The 20722-nt window shown below is 40.3% G+C and overlaps 2 protein-coding genes across 2 annotated transcripts in view; both read right to left on the bottom strand.

Annotated features, from left to right (window-relative positions):
* Positions 1-17244, bottom strand: FMR1NB (FMR1 neighbor). Its single transcript, XM_048513815.1, has 6 exons — positions 17190-17244; positions 13727-13801; positions 11107-11220; positions 9463-9603; positions 6094-6187; positions 1-267 (listed from the first exon to the last, which is right to left on the bottom strand). Exons 1-6 carry the CDS (start codon positions 17242-17244, stop codon positions 126-128), a joined length of 621 nt encoding a protein of 206 aa, XP_048369772.1. The 3' UTR covers positions 1-125.
* The window catches only part of FMR1 (fragile X messenger ribonucleoprotein 1), a 23223-nt gene continuing 19623 nt past the window's right edge, over positions 17123-20722 (bottom strand). Inside the window, exon 16 of the mRNA XM_048514030.1 lies at positions 17123-19570. Within this exon, the coding sequence (XP_048369987.1) occupies positions 19423-19570 (148 nt within the window). The 3' untranslated portion in view covers positions 17123-19422. The remainder of the gene's footprint in view (positions 19571-20722) is intronic.

Consider the following 20722-nt stretch of genomic DNA (forward strand, 5'->3'; position numbering starts at 1 on the left):
CAGCATTTACATCATCAGTTTGTGCACTGTTTTCCAAACAGGCGGGGCTGCAACACACCAAAGGGCAGATACAACAGTCTATAGAAGTAAACTCTGGCTGAATTCCAGACATAGAAACCAGTGCTTTAGTTTCTACCTTTCTTCTGTAATTCTGGCACCTCTTCCTCATCCTGACTTGAATCCTTGTACTGACTCTCACTGCTTTCCTCACTGTCCTCTTGCAAATCCTTGTCTTTGGTTGCTCTTCGCAAAGGGTTGGCACACGGGCTGCAACCATTGAGAAAGAATATAGTCTCTCTTTCAAAGCAAACTTCTCATCAGGTATCATGGGCCATTCAGCACTACAAAGTGAAGCAGCAAGCAGAATCACTGCTGTTTTGTCTTATGCATGTAGAACTTTCTCAGAAGTGTACAGGATACCCCCATTTTATCCTCACAATAGTCCTGTGAGGTAGGTGCAGCCAAGAGAATGTGCAGTCAAGGTTATCAGGAGAAGAAAGAGTAGAGATTTGAACCACTGTCTCAAACCACTAATCCACACTGGCTGTCATAATATACCCAAGGCAAAAACAGCCTTAATTGCTTTTGAAAATATTCAACAGTTGAACTATGGTGAGTTTAACAACATCTCTCCCAAGAAATCTGTAATTTAGTCTTAACCACACACCTTCTGTAGAACTCAGCAGGAAAACACAGATGGCCAAACTCACCCCAGAGCTCAGACAGGCAAGCAGCCTTACAAATGAACCTGTGCATGCCAAGGTACACTTGGTATATGGTTGTCTGCATCCACCCAGAGCTTGACCTGATTTAGCCCTATATACTAGTATCAATGCTTGCAAAGTTTTCACACCCACCCACACATACTTCTGACATTAGACTTTCCCTCTACAACTAAAGGTAGATAATTGCATTTTTTTTAAAACCCCAAATTAATTCTAAGCCAGGTGCTGAATTTTTCAGTCGTGCGATGCACCTGCACATGCAGCGGGATGCACACGGTCTTGAAGATATCTCAATACATATTATGTACTTGCAGATGTCCTACAAGTTCTTATCGTCACCCTGTACTGAATGAGACACCATCTTGAAATGAGAAATGATCTTGTTTTGCTTCTTTTGACACATTCAAATACGAAGCTTCAAACTGTAACAGTTTAGCATCTATTTAATTATAGCATAACAAGTTTTTAAAGCAACAACTGGCAATATTCTTAAGCTTTAATGGCAACTTTCCCCCCATTTTGAACCAAAAAAACCCAATCACTTCAGCATTTATGTGAATTCTCTCCTAACCAATTCATTTTCCGGAATGTAGCTTAGCAGACAATTCCTTTTCGGCTCTAGATTGGAGAACTGCCAGAGGCTCTGCATGGCTATCCACAGTTTAAATGCTAGGATCTGAGAGCAGGGGAAGTTATAAATGCGACAATTTGCACAGCAGGAGGTCTGTGTGTGGAAACTTTCAACAAATAACCATCTGGTGAGCTGGGAGAAAGAATGTGGATGAGTTCTGCTCTACCTTCCATATGCAAAAACAAGGCAATTTTATTTTCACAGTAAACAAGTTGATAGCCAAATGATGTTACACACAAAAAATGAACACCTTTCATAGCTTAGCATTAAAAGAATTAACAGTATATTTGAAACACAGGAGCTGGGTTCAAAAATTGCAGCATGTTATCAGGTTTCATGACCTCTCTGGTTCAATCTGAAAATGAACATTTTTTTCCATACTTGGGATGAAACTGTGGTCATCCTGCTCTTTACCCATATTAGTGAAATCTGATGTGCATTACCACACAAAATTATGTTGGTTTTTGCATATACTGCACAAAAATGACACAAAAACAAACAAAAATGGGATTTCTGACAAAGTAGGTAGAACATGAAATAGTCCTCATTCACATAATCAGAATATATATTGGAACAGTACAACAATTCTTCTCACATTAAGAGGCTTTGCATTTGAATGTCTCAAAACAGTGCATACATACATGCGCGTGCACAAACACAAACAAGAGCTCCCATACCAAAAGCCAGCTGCTTTGGAAATTACAGAATCTTTCAAAAGCAGTTTGTATGAACATTCAGGTTCATCAATAGGAAACTATCTTCCCCCATGCATCACTCAATCTTTTGCAGTGGCCAGCTTTAATTTTTTTTTCATTTTTATATAACTGCAAAACTACCAGCCACCCTACAAATACTATTTAAAAAAATAAGAAAAATGAGGAAAAATGAGAAGAAAATAGATTGTCACCCTCAGACCCACACACATTCAACCCCCTATACATGCTATGACCGCGAAAAAAGATAAAAGAATAGATTTGTAGACAGATATTAACTACATGGCTTCATTATATACATTTTATATCAAATAATCAAAATCTCTTACACCAGCTTTCTATTTCCTCCTAGAACAAGAAAAAAGCAAAAAAAAAATTGCAACTTTCACTTTAGGACCTGATAACCAAGACTTACATATACTATCTATTTGAAGCGATTTCTTTTTTCTCCAGAGTTCTGCTATTATTAATACACACACACATTGTTCTCCCTATCCTTTTAGGTAGCCTCTGCAATTTTAAAGTATATTTTATATATGATTTCAGTAATTCTCCCTCCATTTATTCCAAACCTCTATCATTTCCAACTTGATTTACCATACTTTAAAGGACTTTAAGTCTTATTTGTTGTTGCTAATCATATTTTTTTCTTCTGCTGAGTTCCATTAAAGCTAAACACTAGTCTTTCTGGTAACACCTATCTAAAGGGAATGTGTTTCTTCTTCAGCACCTCTGTAAGGAACCTGTATTCCTTCCTCTTCACCAATATCTCCCAAGGCAGCTCCTTCATGATTATCAAGTCATGCCCCACTGCATTCTCTTTTTTATAATGCAAGCAAAGTATGTCTTATTTCATTTATCTTAATGTCAGATACATCACGGAGTCTTGGGGCACCTTTTTCTTTTATGCAGCATGTGATCTCACACAACATATTTTAACCACCTTTGCTTGTATTTCTGGAACCGGGATAGACATATATTTTGCTATTTTGCTAGAAAATCCTTACACAAATCTTTTCCGTCTGATTCTGAAGAAGCACAAATTGTCAATGCAAATTCCTTCTGTCTTAACTCCAATTTTACTTAACTTTTAAATCTCTTAACTCCAATATCAGGCCAATTAATTTTTTAGCCTGACATGCAAATCTTTAGCCAAACTTTTAATCTCCCTTTTCAATTCTAAATTTTGCATACACCCATCAACTTGATCAATCTTATTTTAAATTTCTAATACATCTTTCTGTACTAACGCAAACATAGGCTGTTTCTGCACAACCAGAGTAGCAGGGCTGCATTGTCATGAACCATGCCGATGCAACCCCTAGGGCCGTTCGCACAAACAGCCATGGCTCCGCACAGCCACAAAGCATTCCAAACGCCTCCTTACCTCCTCCTGGTTTCCGTCACTCTGTGGAGGCAAGGGTACATGCTCTCATGGCCAGAATGATGGCTGCAGGGAGGGAGGCCAGGAGGCGTGTCTCCTGGCCTCCACAGAATGACAGAAGCCAGGAGGAGGTAAGGAGGCAATTGGGGCTGGTGCAGGGACAATGCTGCCTTCCATCCACTGCCGTTTGCATGGCAGTGGGTGGAAGACGCCACGTTTGAAAAACCTCGCTCCCTGAGCAAGGTTCAAAAGTGGCATTTTTGCACTGCTTGGGTGGCATGAGCACACTGTCCGAACAGCGCCTCAGGGATGGTGTTTTTACTGTCCCTAGGGCGCTGTTATTGGGCTGTGCAGAAACAGCCATAGATTCAATTCTCTGTGTTTAGTTTAGTGAAACTGGGACAGCTGGATGTGAAACAGCTCTTGTTTTGCGTTTTGCATTTTGAACCAGCCATTATTTCTTTCTCCTCCTTTTCTCTCAGTTTCCAGCTATATTAAAATCAAATCTTTTTACTAGGTTAATAAGTTTGGGTGAGTTATAACTCCTTTTTTCAAGCAAGCTTCTTAAGTTTCCATTTGTTCAAACTGTGGAGAAGCATTACAGCAACATGGAACTAAGAGATCTCTAAGCAAAGTCTCTCATTCAAACATGGTGAATTTATGATGCAATTAATAAATTAGCCACATAGCTCAGTTGTACTTATCTCTTATAAGAAATACATTATTGCTGGATGAAGTAGATGATGGCAAGTGAGACTCCCTTTTTTCATTTCTTATCTTCTTCAGAAAAAAGCATTGTTTTCCATTTTAAGTAATTAAAAAAAAACCCTGCTTCATGTCCTGTTGCCGAGAGGATGTACAGCAGGCTCCAATGGGTGAAAGAGCTGGGGCTCCTGGTTTTCATCCAGTGCCCCTCACTGCTCCATTCCATCTCTGCAGAGCACAGTGCCTTTCTCTCTAATAGCACCTTTTAATCCAAGGAGCTGTGGTTGTTCCACTCGAACACATCACTCGAGCAAAAAGGAGACAACAGGATCTTCTGTCCCACAGGAGAGCAGTCCCCATTGTGGTGCTGGAAGTTGCAGTAGCCAGCTTTTTGTCGCAAATGCTGTCCTAGTGTTTGGCATGAATGTATTTAAACAAAACAGAAACCTGTCTCTACAGTGTTCTACTTCAGCTTTGTTTTAAAATGTGTAGTTGGCTTCTCACTCCCACTATCTTCTTTTCCTGCTTGTCCCACATATTTTACTTGTGAATTGTAATCCATATAAGTTCTGTACTGTGATATAATCCCTCTTGCAAGACTACACTTCCTAGGGCAGCGATGGCGAACCTTTTCGAGACCGAGTGCCCAAACTGCAACCCCAAACCCACTTATTTATCGCAAAGTGCCAACACGGCAATTTAACCTGAATACTGAGGTTTTAGTTTAGAAAAAACGGTTGGCTCCAAGGTGCGTGTTACTCGGAAGTAAGTTTGGTGAAGCAACAGTGCAACGCTTCAAATGGGTGAATCATAACCCTAGGAAGGTTTACTCAGAAGCAAGCCCCATTGCCAGCAACCAAGCTTACTCCCAGGTAAATGATTGCGCTTTAGTTCTTCCCATGAAAATCAGTGGGGTTTAACGGCGCTTAACAGAGTTACCTACACTGCTTCCCCAAAACTAGGTCTTAGGTTTAATGCTAATAATCTCCCTGAAATAATTACACTATTATCACACTGGGAGCCTGGCGGGGGAAGGGGGAGGGGTATGGGGGGAGAGGCAAGTAAAACTTTCACTTTCCGAAACCTAATAAACCCCCCACCACAAAATAGAAGTGAAAAGGCAGTCAAGGAAGGCAATTCTAAGCAAGAATGCTGTGTGAAGGGTGGGATAACTTCAGGAAAGATAAATTGGTGGAGCGGCCACCTGATCTGTGGTTTTTTCTTCACATGTCATCACAGCACTTGACTTCCCACAAAAATGCAACAGGGACAGAAAAATAAAAGCACTTCTAGAAAAGACCTTGGTGTGCTTTTCAGAAAATCCTAAATGCATCTTGGCTCCTCCACCCTAGGCTTGATCTGCCCAGGCAATCGGCAAAAAACTTGGGTCTGAGCGTTTCCTCGGTGTTTGGAAAGGCACTTGTTTTGTTTGTTCAACCCCTCTAGCAGCAGCAGCCAGTCTGCTCCAGCCTCCAGGAGGTCCTGCATGCACCCGCCGCTGTGCCCTACACTACGCTTCCACCCCACCCCTCTGGCTACGCCCCACACACTTGAGCAGGGGGCAGCTTGCTCTAGCCTCCAACAAGTCCCGAGTGCACAGCTCCATGCTTCTCTAGCATCTCTGTCTCCTCTGCCACTACCCCCCCCCCTCGGGCAGCAGCTACCCAGAGCACAGGCACCAGGCCTGCAAGCCAAGTCCTCCCTGCTCACCACAGTGCATGCACTTCGTGCCTAGCGACCCAGGCCAGCCTAGATGTGTGTGTGTGTGTGTGTGTGTGTGTGATTTTCCGCCCCCCCCAAATGATGAACTCTGTGTGCGTGTGCCCACAGAGAGGGCTCTGAGTGCCACCTCTGGTCCTCATGCCATAGGTTCACCACCACTGTCCTAGGGGATGTTTTTCCAAGGGTAGGGGGAGAGAAGAAGCCATGACTTACCTCTTCTCCACAAAAACACAGCAGAACGGAAGACACCCAAAAACAAACAGTCCAGCGGCCCCAATGCAACACACCCGCAGAGTCCGTAGAGCACCTGTTACAGTTCAATCAAAAAATGACTCATGTCTAATATTTTCAGTATTAAACTTTGCTTGACAAAGTAATCAGCAAGAATAACCTCTAGGATGCAATGAAGAATGTTAGATGAAGAATCCTCTAGGATTCATGGCTTCCAACCTTTTGGAGTCTGCCCTCCGTTTCAAAATTCTGACACAAGGTGTCAGGCAACAACCACAAAATGACTGTCTCAGGAGATGGAAGCAACCACAACATAGCTGCCAAAAGGGGCAGAGCTAGCCACCAAAAGTCAGGGACAGAGATAATGTATAAATCTAATCATTTAAATATTTCAGACAGAAACTCTGTTTAAAAGGATGACTTTTAATCTGCACAGCCTAGTCAGAAATCCTCCTGGGCAAAAGCTCCACCTGGCTCTGTCCACTTTCAAAAATACTTGGTGGGCAAAAGGAAAGGTGGCAGCAGGTGCCAGGGCACCCCAGACACCATGTCAGAGACTCTGGGATTAGTGGGAAGTTTCACACTGTGGCGGAGAGATCATTATTTTGAATTCTTCTGTATGTCAAATATACTTTGCAACTACTGTGGTGCGGCATACTGGCTACAGGAAGAGGCAAGAAATCACCCAGTTCTATTTCCACATTCATAAATCACTGGGCAAATCATTCATCCTCCCCACCAGGCAACAAGGGGATAATATTCTCTAACCTTGCAAGGTTTTTACCTAATTTTTAAGTGGCATTCTGGATATCTTAATGCCATTAATGATGCTGATGTAATGGATGGTTTTAATTTTTTTTTATTTTATTGTATTTATTAGTATGAATTTATTGTGCCCATGATTTGCTGAAAACCGCCCTGAGCTCAACAGGGGAGGGGTGGGGTAGAAATTTAATAAAATAAACAAACATGGAGGAACAACAAGAGAATGTATGGAAGTTTTTGCAACACATGGAAGTGCTAAAAAAAAAGTCTTGTAAGCATTAGGACACTTTAATGGCCGACTTAAAATGTACCCCTCACATATTAGGATTAAAAATAAAAGGGAGTATTCAAAACTGTTACACACCTCCAGATCATGTGTTATGGAGTGGTACAGTCCATTCATTCATCTCAGGACTGTTACTCTGCTGGTCATGGAGACCAAAGTATGAAACTTCAGTTACTGGTGTAAACAGGGGACTGAAGAGATTTGTTTTCGAGAGCTGTCTATCTTCATCCATGTTCAAAAACAGTTTTCTATATAGCATTTGAGTGACGGGCAGCTTGGGCAAGCATAAAAATCTTTCTGGAATTAGCTATGTGCTTCATAACTGAGCCTGTGTTTATGGCAAAAAAGTGACTGTAGCCCCAACAGAAATCATTAGCAAAAATTAATGTCACAAAATTCAAAACCTACAAATTGGAAAGGGCAATAAAATTGTTCTTTGTCCACTGAAGGAGATAACCAAACATTGCCCTCGGAAAACAGGAGCACCTCAAGCCAACTGTGCCTGCTAGACATCTGCATTTTGTTAACAGATTGCCAGAACGCACACAGCTAGTGCTCCATGGGCTGTGAGTGTTGTCTTTTGACATATGTCGCACATCCTGAAGCATTCCAGAACCTAATTGCTCTGCAGATAACTTGATTAAGAGAGAGAGAAACTATCACAAGGAATAAAAGAGACACATGTTTAAAGGGCAATTTTAAAGATGTCTTCCAGGGGAGTAACAGTAACTATGTGTGTTTATGTACAAAGTTGCTCCTATCAGATCAAACACTAATCCACTTTGCTCCAGTACTGTTAACTCTTACTGGCAGCAACTCGCCAAGCAAATATATTGTGAATCAGCTGGGCTGGGAGAAAGATCAGGGAACAGAGCTGCTGCTGGGCTTGTGCTCAGTGAGGAGACCAGTGAGTTTGCCTATGGTTGATTGCTGGCCTCACTCTCTGCTGTGGCTTTGGACTCAGTTCTGGGCCTGGTACTTTTCAATATTCTTATAAATGATTTGGATGAGGGGGTGGAGAGACTAATTAAATTTGCAAATGACACCAAATTGGGAGGAGCAGCAAATGCACCAAAAGATTGAGATAGAATTCAAGTAGATCTGACCACACTGGAAAAGTGGGCATGTGTGAACAAGATGCAATTCAACAAGGATAAGTGCTGAATTCCAGAGGCGTAGCTGGGCCAAACTGTGCTTGGTGCCCATTCTACATTTTCTGCCCCCCATGCCCCCCCGCGCTGTCCCGCCCCCCCTTCCCCCCATTCCCTTAGTTCCTTTTTTCAGAACTTTTTCAGGCTTCAAAAGGCCCTGTTCTCAGTAAAAAAAAAGGCCTGATGGGAACTATACTCCCCAGGAGACCTTGTGAGCCCCAAGATCTCCTGGGAACTGTAGGCAGGGTTCATGTGTGGGTGTAACACTGGCAAAAGGTTTACGCCAGTGGTGGGATTCAGCAAGTTCGCACCACTTCGGCAGAACCGGTTGTTAAAATGGTGCTTGTAAACAACCCGTTGTTAAATTATTTGAATCCCACCACCGGAACCGGTTGTTAAATCATTTGAATCCCACCACTGGGTTTACCCATATAAAATCCAATATGCTTAGGACTGAACAACCAGGAATCACACTCTAGATACAATCTAAGAATGGATTACAGAAAAGTCAAACCAAAGTGTTGATAAACAGCAGACAAGTACCGTGTTTCCCCGAAAATAAGACAGTGTCTTATATTAATTTTTGCTCCCAAAGATGCGCTATGTCTTATTTTCAGGGGATATCTTATTTTTTCCGCTCCACAGCTGCATGCTCTGGTGTTCTGTTTGACGGGCATGCTTCCAAACAAAAACTTTGCTACGTCTTACTTTCGGGGGATGCTTTATATTTAGCACTTCAGCAAAACCTCTACTATGTCTTATTTTCCGGGGATGTCTTATTTTCAGGGAAACAGGGTAAGCAGGACAGCAGTGTAGAAGTTGCATTCTGACTTCCTCTGGTGTAAGTAATCTTTTCTCAGTGAGATCAGGTACATTAGCCCTTGATCAAGAGAAGGATTGGTTATATTACACAGTATTACTGTTGAGAAGGTAACTTGGCTAGAACATACAGGTTTACCATCAATATCACAGTACAAAACTCAAGGTCTCTTAATATTGTGGAAATCCATACTACTGTACTGCATTACTTGCAAAATGGAGCAACAAGACCTTGCTGAGAACAGCTTCTTTAAGAAAACATAGAATGCCAAAGAATACATATGGATACTGATAATGCAATGTGCTGAGAAAGAGGAGAATGCTACGTACGATCTTTGAGTGGAGCATAGCAGTTCAATTTAACATGCCCTTTGTAGACGGGACAGCATCCCTGTTTCAAGCATAGTGTCTCATTGATATTCGCTCCAGCAAGGCAAGGTTGCACTACTTGATTTTCTCTGGGACGACAGGCTATCAACATGAAAATATATTTCAGTGAAATGATAGGGCTTGAGGCAACACTGGAGGCCTTGGTCATGGTGCAAAGGCCTCCCATGATCGCTATCCCCCTTTCCTTGGATACCTGCTGAATGCACCTCGGACTTATTGACTGCGCATTGGCATAATGGCTATGAAATGAAAGAATCGTACCACTAGCTTCATATGCCTGAAGGGACATTTTTTCTTCAAGAAAAGCAACTCTAGTGCCATCACAATGCACAGAAAAGCTTCTCAAGAAGTTCACAACGTTATTCAGAGAATAGCAACAAAATTCCACTGGGCAGACACACAATCTTGAATACACCCAAAGAAATGCCCTCCTCCCTCCTAGAACTCCCCAGTGGCCAGATGTTGTACAGTTTAACAAAAGGAAAAGAGATTGCAAAGGCCCTTTTCATTGGGTCAGTCTGGCCCAGTTGCTGATTGAACTTTTGGACCCATCCAAAAAAAACCATTCCATAAGCAAGGACAAAGCCCATTTTATTGGCCTGCTTTGAACAATTTATATTCATTCATTCCATCAGATCTCCAATGGACAATATAAAGCCCAACCAGGCAAAAGCCTCACTTGGCCCCACCCACTTTCTAAAAAGACTTGGTGATTATCAGGAAAGGTTATTATTACAATTTTCATTGACAAAATCACTGTGAATTTACATGGAACTCATAAACATCACTCTCAGACCTGGTAACTGTAAAAGCAATAAACATCTGCAAGGCTAATTAGCAGGTCTGAGAGCAATATTTATGAGTTTCATGTAAATTCACAGTGATTTTTGTCAATGAAAATTGTAATAATCTTTTGTAGCCTAATTGCACAGTATTTCTCTCTCTCTCTCTCTTGTTTTTTATATCTTGTGGATCCTTTTGCTTGTGGGCCATGTTAGGGTCCATTCCTATTTTTATGAAAATGGACAGAATGATCTTCTCAGCAGACAGAGACTGGAACAGCCAAGCTTATCCTTACGCATTAATCAGACAAGATGTGCCGTGTTATTTTCATGACAGATTAACCTGAGATATAGTAGATAAGTCTGCTTCCATGGTTACTTTTCTCCTATCTGCAAAGACTTCATCAAAAACATTTCATTTTCATTGCAAGGGCAAGTGGTTTGAACTGATGTTTGGTGCCTGGCATTGAGTTCTGGATTGGGCATTTCCGAAAATAACTGATCAAGTTCCTTTTATTCATTTAAAAACTTTTTGGACTTGTGCTTCTTCAACAAGTAGTTCTGCACGGCAGATCCATGTCAGTAGAAGCCACAATATGGGAATAGAGAGAGAATTCCAAAAATCAGCCACAATTGCAACAGGACATCCCCCCACCCCTCAAACACTGTTGCAATACATTGGACAATTCCCTATTAAACTAGTCAAGGGACGTTGCACAGTGGTGAACTCAGCATTGCAAATCCATTCAGTAATGGGAAAAAAATTAAAGATAAACACCCCAGCAGTCACAGTGTCACTTACTCATTGGATTGAAGAAATCTACCAGCTGCTTAGATATGATTTCTGGGTTTGTCCTGCTCTCTCTGAGAGCTACTTTAGTTCCATTTAAATCATGTTGAGTTGATGATGCAAAACCTGAAAAACTCAGAACAATTAACTAGAATTGGCAATTCAGAGAAGACACAGTTTAATGCATGGTACAGCTCGACCCATCTAAACCCAATTTACCTGCTCTTCAACTTTAAAAAAACCAACTTTTAAAGTTCTTATTTAATTTTACTGTTTTCTTGTGCATGCAATAGACCTACAAACAGCAAGCTAGCATTGCAGCTGCAACACATAGATAACAAATCCATACAAAAAGTCTTGATGAGAAGGGTATGCTCTAGAAAACAATAATGTATTTATACATCCATAGGCACCTTCTGGGAAAGAATTCTTCCTACTTCGTTACCCAGAAGATATTGTCTCTTCTAAAATGGTGTTTAGGCTTAGAGATTTGGGTGAAACAAATACCAGATTTGGCCTGAATCTGGGTGAATTCAGGCATATTTGGGCAAAAATTGGCTGAATATGTCCTGCCTGAATATGAACGAATCTGAATGCAAGGTATTTGGGCTTTTTTGGGGTGTTTTTTGCATTTTGGCCTACAGGGGGTGTATTTTTAAAGCTAGTGGCACCAAATTCTCAGGGTATCATCTGGAGACTGTTCAGATGATACCACCCAGGATTGGTGAAGTTTGGTTCAGGGGGGTCAAAGTTATGGACCTCCAAAGGGGATGCCCCATCCACCATTGTTTCCAGTGGGAGCTAACAGGAGATGGGAGCTATGGAGGGTGGGTTGAGAGAGTTGTGAGAGAACTCAGCCAGCAGGCTTCACATGTAGGAGCAGGGAAACAAAATAAGCCTGTTTGGGAGCCCATAAAATTGAACCCCCAAAAGCAAAGTTCCCCAAGCCTGGGTGTTATAACCAGGATGTCCTTGAAAGTCTGGTGCCTCTATCTTAAAAAATGTGCAGACTGCTTGCATACTCAGAAATTTCCCATTAGCGACAATGGAACCAAAGCACTGCAGAGCAGAGAATCTGGGCAAATTTTCCTGGGGTACGTCAGGGTGCAGTTTTAAAGCTAGTGGCACCAAAATTTCAGGGTATCATCCAGAGATTGTGCTGATGATACCACCCAAGCTTGGTGAAGTTAGGTTCGGGGGGCAAAGTTATGGACCTTCAAAGCCTAGCCCCCATCTCCTGTTAGCTCCCATTGGAAACAATGGGGGATGGGGACACCCCCTTTGGGGGTCAATAACTTTGCATCAGTACAGTCTCCGTATGATACCCTGAAATTTTGGTGCCACTAGCTTTAAAAATGCGCCTTTGCAGGCCAAAATGCAAAAAACGTCCAAAAATACAAAAAAAAAATCAGATGGACCTGAATTTTTCGGATATACCCAAATATGTTCTTTGTCTTATTCTGGCATACAGATAATTTTGTGCCTAAATAAATCCGAATTTTACCGAATTTCTAGGGTATTGACCAAGCATAATGGTGTTTACTGTGACACACTAGCACTTCCACATATGCTGAATAATACACTTTGAATGCACTTTAGTGATCACTTGCAAGTTGCACACAGTAAAATCCAGTAACAAAGTGCACTGAAAGTGGATTGAAAGTACATTATTCAGCATTTGTGAAAGCATATACTTTACTTTTCCATCTTTACTTTTGCATCTGTTTTATTCAGATGCAACATGTATGCAGATGTCAATAAATGAAACTCATATCATTAAGATAGTTTTGGTTATATTTACATATTTTAGTGCACATATACACACAAGCCAATTTCCATAATTACCTCATGCTCTAGTAAATGAGAGATGCCACCAATAGTTCTGCTAACTGTTCCCCTGCATGTTACCAGTATGGTGGCTGTGCACCCATGCAACTTACAGGGAACGCTGGATTCAACCCAGGTTATGCCTAAGCAGATGGGAATATCACTATAAGCACTAGTGGAAGGTTGGCAGGTGTTGGAAAAGATCTTTCTTGCCAGAAACCCACTGTTAGTCAAAGAACACAGTGCTAAGATAGATGGACAAATGGTCCAAAACAGCTTTGTACAGTCAACATTTTATTTACTGTCCCTTCCACACAAGCCCTGAATATCCCTTCCCTTTTCTGAAAAGAGTATCCTTAGTTAAGTGAGAAGTAATGAGTTAGAGTGGAAAGAAGAGAATAAAGAAAATGAAAAAAATGGTGATCTGGAGAACAGGGTTTCTCAAATTTGTTCTTCCATCTCCTAGATCAGTGATTGCCAACCTTTTTGGTATAGTGAGCCACAAGTTCAAATGGACTTGGCACAGTGACCACTAAAAAAAAAGAAGTCCAAATAAATTGTAAAAGCCTAGGACTTCACAGCCTAAGACTTCACAGACTTTGCAAAACATTTTTGAGTTGGGATTCACAGGTTGGAACACTGATCTAAATAAATAAAACCCGCGTAGAGTCTGGCAACAACTCACTTTTAAAGTCTTTGAATTTTGAAAGTATCTGGCATTACAATGCTGCCAATGGTTCCAAGGCATTTCTATCCACTTCCCATTTCCAAAACTGCAAACATCTCCACCATCTGCAATACTCACTTGGGCTGATAGCACGATACATCAAAAACAAGCATTTTGCTAAAATCAGGATCACAGAAATCATCTCTAAGATTCCTGCAATGAAGCACAGAACAACACATCTATATCCAGTGGAAGACTAAGTATTCAAGAGTCTCATTTGCTTCCGGATACTTCCACATGCCATGAAATAAGAATTGAGAGACATGCTGCTTAATGCACAACACTGCTAATCCAATTCTACACTTGTTATAAGATACAAAGATTGTGTCTTAACACAAGTTCTCATAATTACCTGAGCCCAACTTCAAATGAGAGTTCCTTTTAGACTCCAAAGAGGGAAGTTAAAACATATGGAAGTTTTTAAATGCAAGAACTTTGGTTGCTGCTTAGCCAACCAATGATCCCATATTAAATTCTGGACCATTGCTACATAATTAACACAATGCCTAAAATCCCTTCCTTCCCAGTGATATTTGTTTTAACATAGGCCGTTTCCGCATGGGCCAAAAACGGCGGCCTGGGGACGGTAAAAACGCCGCCCCCAGGCTGCCGTTCGCACAGGCGGCTCTGCTGAAACGCAGCAGCACCGACCTGGCTCCCCTTCCCCTCCCTCAGGGCGGCGTCAGGCCGTCCTCAAAAACACCTTTAAAGGGGTGTTTTTGAGAAAACAGCATGTTCCCTGTGGCACCGCCGGGAACACGCTGTTTCCCCCTTCCCTTGCTTACTTGCCTTGTCCCCGTCGTCGCCCTGCTGTCTTCCTAAGCCCTGCCCACGCTGTCCTCTGACCCCTGGAGGTCGGAGGGCAGCGTGGAACAAGCAGGCTTTGTAAAGACAGCAGGGCAAACGACAGGCTGACAAGATACAAATAGCGAGGAGACAAAGAGGCGGCTCCATGCGGAGCCGCCTCTCCTGCGCTGGCCTCTGCTGGGGCTGCTCGCACGCTTGCGTGCGAACGGCCTCCACCCCCATGCCGGCAGAATTCTTGCTGGCGTGAGGGCGCCCGGAGGCCTGTGCGGAAAGGGCCTTACTTTGTTTTTTTAAAAAAATAATTAATGAATTAAGAATTAAAAGTTAAGAGTCAAGTTCTGTAATTTCTTTCCCAGTGATATTTCTTAACCTTTAATGAGTCCGTTGTCCCGCGCCTCAACTGAAATGCATCTCTGCATTGTGCAGTCACTAAGCTACCAATATAAATAAAGACTGCTTAAGAAAGCTGTGCAGCATCATCACTATGGGGATCTCTATTGTGACTTAACTGGTAATAGACTTTGTACTGACATGAGGCAGGATCAAGAAAATGCCACCCAGCAGCCAGGCACACATGACAGAACAGCAAAAGATCTTGGAGGACTGTCCACTAGAGAAAAGTGTTAAGGAAAGCCTGCCCAAACAGAACCATCTCTACTAAAAAGCAACTCACCAGCTTCTCATTACCACCAGGAGGACAAAAAGTACAACCTGTCAAAAGGCTGAAAGGCAAACCATCTAAGAGCTAAACTGGGCTTATGCTCTTGACACAGGATTCAGATTTTTCACAGTTCTTGTACAGGGCCTGACATCTTGAGCCCTGGATCAATGCATGAAAGTAGCTTGGCTGAAAAGGAGGTGGTATGTTGCTTTTCTACATATGCTGGCAATTCCTCATTGCACAGCTCAAGAAATTATGAGGTAGAAGAAATAAAGATAAACACACAAAATTTTCTTAAGGAGCTGGTCAACTTAAGACATTTGACATAGAACCAAGCAAGCTTCCCTAATTTACGTTCTTCTAAATCTCCTGCACATTTAATTCTAACGTTAGAGGAATTAGGTGAAAAAAATTTTCTTTGAGAATTTCCCCAATTCCATAAAATGCTCTTGACACCACTTTTAAATTTCAAAGGCAATGCCATGTGTCATTGAATGTTTCAGAAACATAATCAAAACCTTCTTCTTGCACACAGAGTTGGTTACATGGCTCTTCATGTTCCCTAGCATGCCACTCTGGCAAACTAGTAATGAATATGGTATTGGATACCTCTATTACATATTCAATGAAAAATCTCCATTGGGTATATGCAAATGCTTGTAGAAGTTTATACTATTCCTTTACACCCTGGCCATTTTTGTTTAGGATTTTGCCAAACTTTGTATTTCAAAGCCCATGTTCTTCTTTGAAAACACCCCAGTATGTGCATATTTCCCACCATTACCTTATTGCAATAGCACAACCAACAGCCAGACAGCAACACAATGCTATAGTACTTATTAATGTTTCTAGATGCAAATTTTACCAATTCATAGCAGGCTCACTTTGGAGTAAAATTATATACTTGCTGGACATGACTAACACAGGCAGCTGAAACTTGCCAGGAAAAAAAGACATCTGCTAGTGGCTCTATTGTGATTCAAAATGCATACTCTACAAAAAGGAAACTAGAGTATAAAAAGATAAAACATGTCCATCCAAATCAGTGCCCATTAGTTTTAAATTATGAACTTCGGTTTAATATTGAGTTCCAAAACTAAGCATATAATCTGTTCTCAGCTCCTCCTAGCTTTTTGTTCAGGACAGATAGGCTTCACGTGGATTACTATAGGTGTGAAGTGGGAAAATTCAACACCAGCTCTTGAGTAAATGGGCTTACAAATGGTTAGATGTTTTGAATGAAGGCAAGCTATTTACTTTTCTGCTGGATAACAAATCCAGAGAATTATGGTCAGCAAGTTATCAGATGAAGGAAGACGGTGCAGATCTTGGTAAAGGTCAGAATAGTGATAATATTAGACAGGAGGTATCCAACAGTAGCTCTCTGTGAATCTAAAGACAACTTTTAAAATTATTTTATTTTGGGAAAAATATGTACACCAGAGGCCCATAAACAGGTCTTTGCGATGTAACAGCCATTCTTCTACTGTGGGAGCAAGAACTGAGAACTTCTCATCCTTAAATACCACCCTAGAACAGCAAGGAAGAACTTTTGGAAATAAATGTAAAATGTCACCCATTTCAGAACCTGTTACTTTTGACATGAGAGCTGCTACGGTCTCATAAAGTTTGAAAACACCTTGGTACAATGAATATGTTCTGAGAGTTTTTCTCAATTTCTTAAGTACTCCATTAAAGGTAAAGGAAACTGAGTGCTTATGATATGATTTTAATGATCAAAAGGTATAGACACATAACCATCTTGTGGAGGCTACAGTTACTGGGCATATCAGAGAACTAAATTTGATCATTTGCGGCTCTTTTGGATAAAGTAGAGCTAAAGTTGTTTTGTTCTACAGTATCAACAGTCATCTTGTTCAGTCTTCATCTTCAACCTTCTCATAACACACTGAGAAAAAACCCTGATCTGTTCTTGTGTTTAAGTTCTCTTTAGGGGGTCTCTTTTACCTGAGCTATACTTGAATTTGTGGCCATTCACAGATATCTTTCACTCTTTAAAAAACCTTTATTTTTCAAAATAATTGTAATTCAGTAGACCATACGTGAAGTTACCAATAAGTGAACTCAAAAAGACATTCGCTGCACTTTCAACCTTCATAACACGCATGATTCTCAAAATGAGACTTACATTTTGATTTACAATTTTAAAAGGTACGAATACTTAAAAACAGCGGAATTTTTAATTGAAAGGGATACACATTTAAAGCACAAAATACTGCAAAAATGTCATTTGAAAATGTGATTATCCTATTACATTTTTAGTTAAGTCAAATCTAGTTAGCACCTTACTGAAGTCAGCCTTGAGTGTAAAATTAGTGCATATAATTGCTAAACATGTCTGATTTGACCCGTTATCTGTACACTAGCCAAATTCTTGAAACTGAAAGGGTTTCGGATCTCACACATCCGGCATAAACAACACTTCCAATTTAGCACAAGAAAAAAAAATATAAGTTCTTATTTCTTTTTAAGTTGGTTTCTTTTAAAGCAATCATTTATAAAGATTGCATCAACATCCATCAGCAGAGGAAGATCCAACTTTATTGAAACTGCTTGCATACAAAATATATTGCACTATAACCAAACAAATGTCAACATAAAATCCAATCTGTTGTAGCTAATATGTACAGAGAATATTGCCCAAGAGCAGTTACATTACAAGGTCATTCTACCTTGGTTAATTATCTACAGTATTTTAAACCAAACAGCTTACAGATGATGTGTGCAAGGTACCAATTTCAGTTTTCAGATACTATACATTCCCCCAAAAATAAATAACTAGAAATCAACATTTAGTGTTTGGCAATGCTTAAGATTTTTTTTAATATTTGTTAAGTTGTGTGCAGTTCGCTGCCTTTTTAATATGCTTGCTTGTATGCAAGGAGAAAAACTAAATGAAAAGAGTAGAGAAACAAAAACACATAACACAGAGACAGGGCCAGGTTTGTACAATTCTGTACACAATCAGCAATACTCCCACTGGAGTAAATTTAATAAAAATAGAATAGCTTAAAATGAAGGTCTTGTCACACACTTTTTTGCACAAGCAAATTTCATTCATGATTGGATACACAAAATATCCCCCCCACCCCTTATTATGGGTAACTAAACTTTACATCAACTCTTGAAGGGTCACACATTTTGATCCTCCTTGTGAGCAAAACCTTGGTAAGCCTGTCCTATTCCCAATGCTGTCAAATCATACTATCTGTGAATGTTCCTAACTTTCACATATAGCAATCATCTTCCACTTTTGAGACAGCGCTGAATACCAAAAACTATAGGGGAACTGAACAAAAGAAAGCTATTCTTTTAAATTGGTCCTCTGGCCAAAAGCAGGCACACACTACTAGTTTATGAACTATTTGTTCCCTCAGTAACCATGAATTTTTTAGTTTATCACAAATGGAAATAAGCATTAAAAACTTCTTGTCCTGTCTAAAAAATGAAAAACAGAACAAAAACCACACCATCTCATTAACACGATCTGCCATTATCGTCAGTGCAAAATAAATTCCTATTTTTATAAACTGCCTAACAATGTTTATGCAAGGAAAAAAGTATGGAAAGCATGCATTCTTTTAATAAAGTACTGATGTTGGACAAGTTTTGCTACATATATTGTACATATAGTGTTTCCAACTGATCTTCCCTGATTTCTGCATCCAAATATAATATTCCTACCTGCCAAGATATAAAAAAGGCACAGATCATACAACTTTTTGCTAATGAAAATGACAATTTAGTTACGTTACACATATATTCAGGTCCACTAAAATACTGAAAAAGTGAACCAAAATGTGAACTGACACAGGACATAAAACATAGCTCTTGTTCTTTAAAATGAAGAACTTTTGAGATTGAAAACAGAAGCCCAATTTGATTACCGCAAACACTATTTATTCTGAAAATTGAAATTTAGCAGTGATTTTGACGAGATGTGTTAAAATGGTACAACTGAACAGAAAGAATACCAATGCACAGTTCAGTATTTTTAAAACAAACAAAAGGATTCTCTCATTGTTTGAAGTGCAATATGTACTCGAAAGCATATTCTTCCAGAAGTTCAAGATACTTTAATGCAAGTATAACGTCTTATTTTGAAAAAAACTGCATACTGATGTTAAAAAAGGCTAACAGAACTTTTTATATTAATTTCATGCCCTGCGCCATCTTGCCTACTATTTGTCTTTGGCCTAACAAGTTTCTCTAATGTGGAATAAGATTTACTGGAACAGTTTAGGAAATATGACTTCTCGAAACTATGCAGTTTAGGGTACTCCGTTCACCAACGGTTGCTGACCATCCGCGCTGTCTGACTTCTCTTTCTTCTGGTTCCGATCTTTACCCGTGCGCAGCCGGTTACCTTCATTGGAGGTATTCTGTAATGTTTTAGTGTGGACACTTCTTTCATTATTGCAGTCAATTCTGATCTGAAACAAGTTGCAGTTATATAAAGTATACCCTTTCAGTGTTTTGGGTTTTTTTCGCCATCAAGTGGCAGCCAACTTACGGCAGACCCTGTAGGGTTTTCAGGACAAGAGATACTCAGAGGTGGTTTGCCATTGCCTGCCTCTATGTAGTGTCCCTGGTATTCTTTAGTGGTTTCCCATCCAAATATTAACCAGGGCCAATGCTGCTTAACTTCCAGGATTTGACGAGATCAGTTTTTTAAGAACAGGATCCAAAACTGTTGGAAAGAGCATTATATTCCTCTTCCTTTTCATCCAGTGTTCTATATTTTAAACTATATGATTGATTAGAAAACACCTTGCTTTGCTACAGAGGCAGGAAGGTACAATATTTAAAATGTAACAGTATGATCAGGGACATGCAGGTTCAAGCCTCTTATCTATGTTAACTCCCTTAGCGACTTTCATGTAGTCACCTTCTTCCTATCCCACTTAGCAAGGCTGTTGCATAGGCAAAATGGAGTGGGGACAGTTCTTATGCAGCCCACCCTGAGCTCCCTGGAGGAAGGGTGAGATAAAATCATACAAAGGCCTGTACAAAATCTAACATTTTTTTGATATGGTAATATGCTGGAAGAAACTAATTTACTGCATTTATTTCACAGAACCTTTTAAACAAGGCTAAAGGTCCATTCTGTGGACTAGAGACACATGATATGACAACCTTCCTGAGGCTAAGCAGGTCTGGTCAGTGCCTGGATGGAAAGGCTTCTGGGAACAGAAATGTTCTCCCTTTCCCGACTTTGAGGTTCATGACAGAAAAAGGATGGAACAGAAATACAACAGATAAAAAATTGGTCAAGTTTTTTTAAGGTGATGGAACAGGGAGTTTTCTGTAAATGGGATTAATGTAATGCATTTTAGGAACTTTAAACTGTTCTGAAGTGTTATTAATCTTCTTGAACCTCTGTAAACAGAGACAATTTAGAAGAATGGTATAAATGCACCACTATTTACAACTGATGTGCTAAGAAACATATCCCCGATCAAGCAAGATAAATACGTTTATGATAAGGTTCCTATTAGCAACTTTTGGGGGTGTTTTTCGGGTTTGGCTTTTAAAGACCTGAAGTTTATCAAAAAAGCTGAAAAAAAGCTGAGGAATGTATTGGC

The sequence above is a fragment of the Sphaerodactylus townsendi genome, linkage group LG13, assembly GCF_021028975.2.
Source record: "Sphaerodactylus townsendi isolate TG3544 linkage group LG13, MPM_Stown_v2.3, whole genome shotgun sequence".
Lineage (NCBI taxonomy): Eukaryota > Metazoa > Chordata > Lepidosauria > Squamata > Sphaerodactylidae > Sphaerodactylus > Sphaerodactylus townsendi.

What these genes read in the sequence shown, in the direction of transcription:
- FMR1NB (XM_048513815.1), bottom strand. Translation starts at nt 17,244, where the DNA reads ATGCGTGTTATGAAGGTTGAAAGTGCAGCGAATGTCTTTTTGAGTTCA. An exon ending in CTTTTTGAGTTCACTTATTG is followed by an intron (nt 13,802 to 17,189) that starts GTAACTTCACGT and finishes GCTTCATTGCAG; the next exon opens with GAATCTTAGAGATGATTTCT. An exon ending in TGTGTTTTTGTGGAGAAGAG is followed by an intron (nt 268 to 6,093) that starts GTAAGTCATGGC and finishes CAATGGTTGCAG; the next exon opens with CCCGTGTGCCAACCCTTTGC.